The sequence below is a fragment of the Bidens hawaiensis genome, unplaced genomic scaffold (genome assembly GCF_021521415.1).
Source record: "Bidens hawaiensis isolate Kalapana, Puna unplaced genomic scaffold, B.hawaiensis_p1.1 tig00037276_1, whole genome shotgun sequence".
Taxonomy (NCBI): Eukaryota; Viridiplantae; Streptophyta; class Magnoliopsida; order Asterales; family Asteraceae; genus Bidens; species Bidens hawaiensis.
In genome coordinates, this window is record NW_027496512.1 from 40,923 (window position 1) to 44,316 (window position 3,394).

Genomic DNA, 3,394 nt, shown 5'->3' on the forward strand with positions numbered 1-3,394 from the left:
AAGGTGTAATACAAATTTTTAATTTGCATATGATGGGGTTCAAAAACTCTGGATGACAAATAAATAAATAAATATATTGTAATTTTAAGCCGTTAAAGAAATAAAAAAGACTATTTATAGTTAAAGAAGCTAAAACAAAAGATATTAAAGTTTCTAGCTAGACCAACTAAAAGAATAAGTTTCAAGTGACGTCTTGTAGCAAAAGACATAATTTTATTATCTTTATTACATATCTACATTACCATATGTCTTGGACTGTCTTTCTTTTTAAAAACAACAAAATCATGAATTTCAACATCCCTATTTCCACTTTATAAGTATTTCAACAAATGTACAAATTCCAAAATTCAAAAAATAAAATAAAAAATTTCAACTATTCCAAGTTCATCATCATCATCATCGGATTAATTTCTTCAAAAACTAATCAAACGAACATGAAGGTTTTAAAAGATCATAAGGCGCCCAAAGAACATCTAACGGACACGGTCTCCCGGCATCAAGCCTCACCCACGGCTTCCCTTTCCCACTCCAATGCATCAAACTCACCGCTCCCGGATGCAAATCGCGGCAAAGTCCCCGAAAATTGTCCCCACCAAGCCCGTGCTGGTTCCATCTATGGTCCACGGGAGCTATGTTCCCCGCGAACACTAGCAAAAACGGCGGCAAAGAACCCAACTCATAGATCCTCATTCTCTTTTGTAACTCCATCCATTCTTCTATCTTCGTTGTGTAGTCGCCTGTTCGCCACCGGATTAAATCGATCACCATTACGCCCGTGTTGAAGTAACAAGGCTTACTGCTACGGTTGCTAAATGTTAAGGAGAGAGATGGGTTTGACCAGAAAGTTGGCGTGAAGTAGAATGTGAAGTTGGCGTTGCAGTATTCTGGTGCGGCTAATACCGCATTCTTTGGGATTGGTGTGGCGGCTAAGGTAGCAATGTCGTCGACTAGGATGATGTCCGAGTCGAGGTAGATGATTTTTGTGACGTGGGGTGGGAGGATGTCGGCTAGGTAGGTTCGGGCGTAGTTTAAAGGGCAGTCGAGGGCGGACCGGATGGAGGTGGAGATGAGACCCGCGACGAATGAATCGTTGAAAGGGTATATGTGGAATTTGAGGTATGGGAAGGTGGTGGTGATGGTGGAGTGGAGGTTGGAGGAGAAAGAGGAGGTGATGAAGTGGAATATGATGTTTTGTGGGCATGAGGAGTGTTGGAGGATGGAGAATATGGCGGCCATTGATCCGCGGAGGTAGGTGGCGTCTAGGGTCATCGCCACGTGGATTGCTGAGTCTTCAGCGGTCAACGTGGCGATTTTCGGGCATTCCGGGGCGTTATAGTATTTGGGAGGCGGTGGCGATGGTGGCGGTGAGAAGGAGGATGAGGAGTAAGGGTGGTGGTTTGAGGAGAATCATGATGGTGATGTGGTGGCTTTAGATTTTAGGAAGTGAGTTATTTGGTGATTTTATTGATTTGGTTTGAAGAATGTAGCAAGGACACGGTTTAGTCAAGTGTCTTTATTATTTTATTATTAATATAAGAATTGAGAATTGTTTTTTAAGAGCATTCACACCCATAAACTAATTCAAACCTTCATATTATCGTCACATTATATTCTAAACTTTTTATCAAAAAAACCCTACTTTTCCTTCATCTATAAACCAATCTAAATCCAATTAAAATATAATAAATATGTATATATATGTGCATATATATATGATTTGTGTGTAGTGGTTGTGATGGGTCATTACAAACCCACCTCTCAAACGTTTGAGAATGTAAACCAAACCTAACACAAACGTTTGTCTCTACCCATAAACCAATCCAAAAAACATGTCTTGTCACCAAAAATCAATGGGTGACGATGCTCTAACTGTTTTTGAAATAATAGATATAAAAAAAGTTGATGCAATAATAAAAGTAGAAATTAGGTGTAAGCTGACCTGACCGGCCTAACAGAAAGAAATATATAATTCATTTCTATTTCTGTTTCTCTTAAAGTTTGTAAAATAGGTGGTTATAAAATGGATGTGGAAATATGGTTAAAACTGAAAATTAATATTTTTCTATACTTGGACTCAACAAATTTTGGCCGGTTCGAAGTCAACTCTTTAATCTCATATATGCTTATAAACTCTAAAGAAATTAACACCGGCTTTATTTAAAGAAAAAACCTTTTTGGGCAAACATTTACGGCATTAAATGCATTTTGTTTAACTTCTAATCATGCGTTAATTTTATAGTTATATAATGGAATGAAAATATTAACTCCTGTTATATGGTGTGTAATACTCAAATATGCTAAGAAGTAGGGATGAGATCGGGACCGTACTGGTACCGATCGGTTCCGGTCCTGAAAATTTTGGTCCCGAAAATCACCAATTTTTGGTACTGGTACCAAAGGTAAAAAAATCGAGAAATACCGGTACCGGTCCCGATACCGAAATTCAAAACTTTGGTACCGATTTGGTACCGACGGTACCAAATCAGTACCGATTTCGATACCGGTACCGGTAAGTACCGAATTTGCCTATCCCTACCAAGAAGTAAGAAGATCTAAGTTTTGAAGATAGAAAAACTTTTCTAGTAAATATTAAATATGGAACGTAAAAATCTCATCCTTGTCAATGACATATTAAACCACCGCTCTCTATGTTTAAACAATTACATATTTATCTAAAGTAATGCTGAAGACCAATGTATATGATATATTAAAAACTTATATTTTGAAAAAATATGCAACTTTTTAAGAGTCTGTTTGATATGAGCTTATGGATTATAGAGAGAATGGAATAGTCAAAAGAATGGACCGAATCATTACCATTTCTATTTTTATTTTGTTTGGTTTATCTATAGGAATATAATGAATCATTAGTTTATGTTGTTTGATAGATAAGAAAAGAAGTTGAAATGAAATACAAATGATAAAAATATAGGGAAATTTCCATAATAATCCTTTTGAAGAGAGAGAATCCTAAAATAGTCCAAAAAAGGAAAATCCAGATATAACCCGTCAAATCTCGTATGGGGCGACACCTAGGTAATCGAGCCGACCGGATTCAAAATGATTTGAATCTCGTTGGTTCCGTCCATATTTTAAGTAATCCTGTCTACCTCGGCCAAATTTTAAGCAATCACGCTGCGTCGTCCAAATCTTTAGTAAAACATTTTGTCATTTTTTTAACATTTTTTTTTCTCTCCTCCAGCCTCTTCTTCTTCTTCTTCTTAAAATAAGATATTGGAGTCCATTAAAAATATAATTCTAATTGGCCCATATGATTTACAAGCCCAATTTAAAATTTAAATCGTTAGCCATGGAACCATGAATTGGTTCTAGATTTAAGAGTCAATGATTATGAAGATGAAGATGTGGAAGATGAAGATGTGAGGAAGAAGAA

At 36.6% G+C, this 3,394-nt stretch overlaps 1 protein-coding gene across 1 annotated transcript; it reads right to left on the minus strand.

Annotated features, from left to right (window-relative positions):
* Positions 1–420: 420 nt before the first annotated feature.
* Positions 421–1,340, minus strand: LOC143589212 (putative galacturonosyltransferase-like 2). The gene has a single exon (XM_077070038.1). It carries the CDS (start codon positions 1,267–1,269, stop codon positions 421–423), a length of 849 nt encoding a protein of 282 aa, XP_076926153.1. The 5' UTR covers positions 1,270–1,340.
* Between the last annotated feature and the right edge of the window lie 2,054 nt (positions 1,341–3,394).

What these genes read in the sequence shown, in the direction of transcription:
- LOC143589212 (XM_077070038.1), bottom strand. Translation starts at nt 1,269, where the DNA reads ATGACCCTAGACGCCACCTACCTCCGCGGATCAATGGCCGCCATATTC.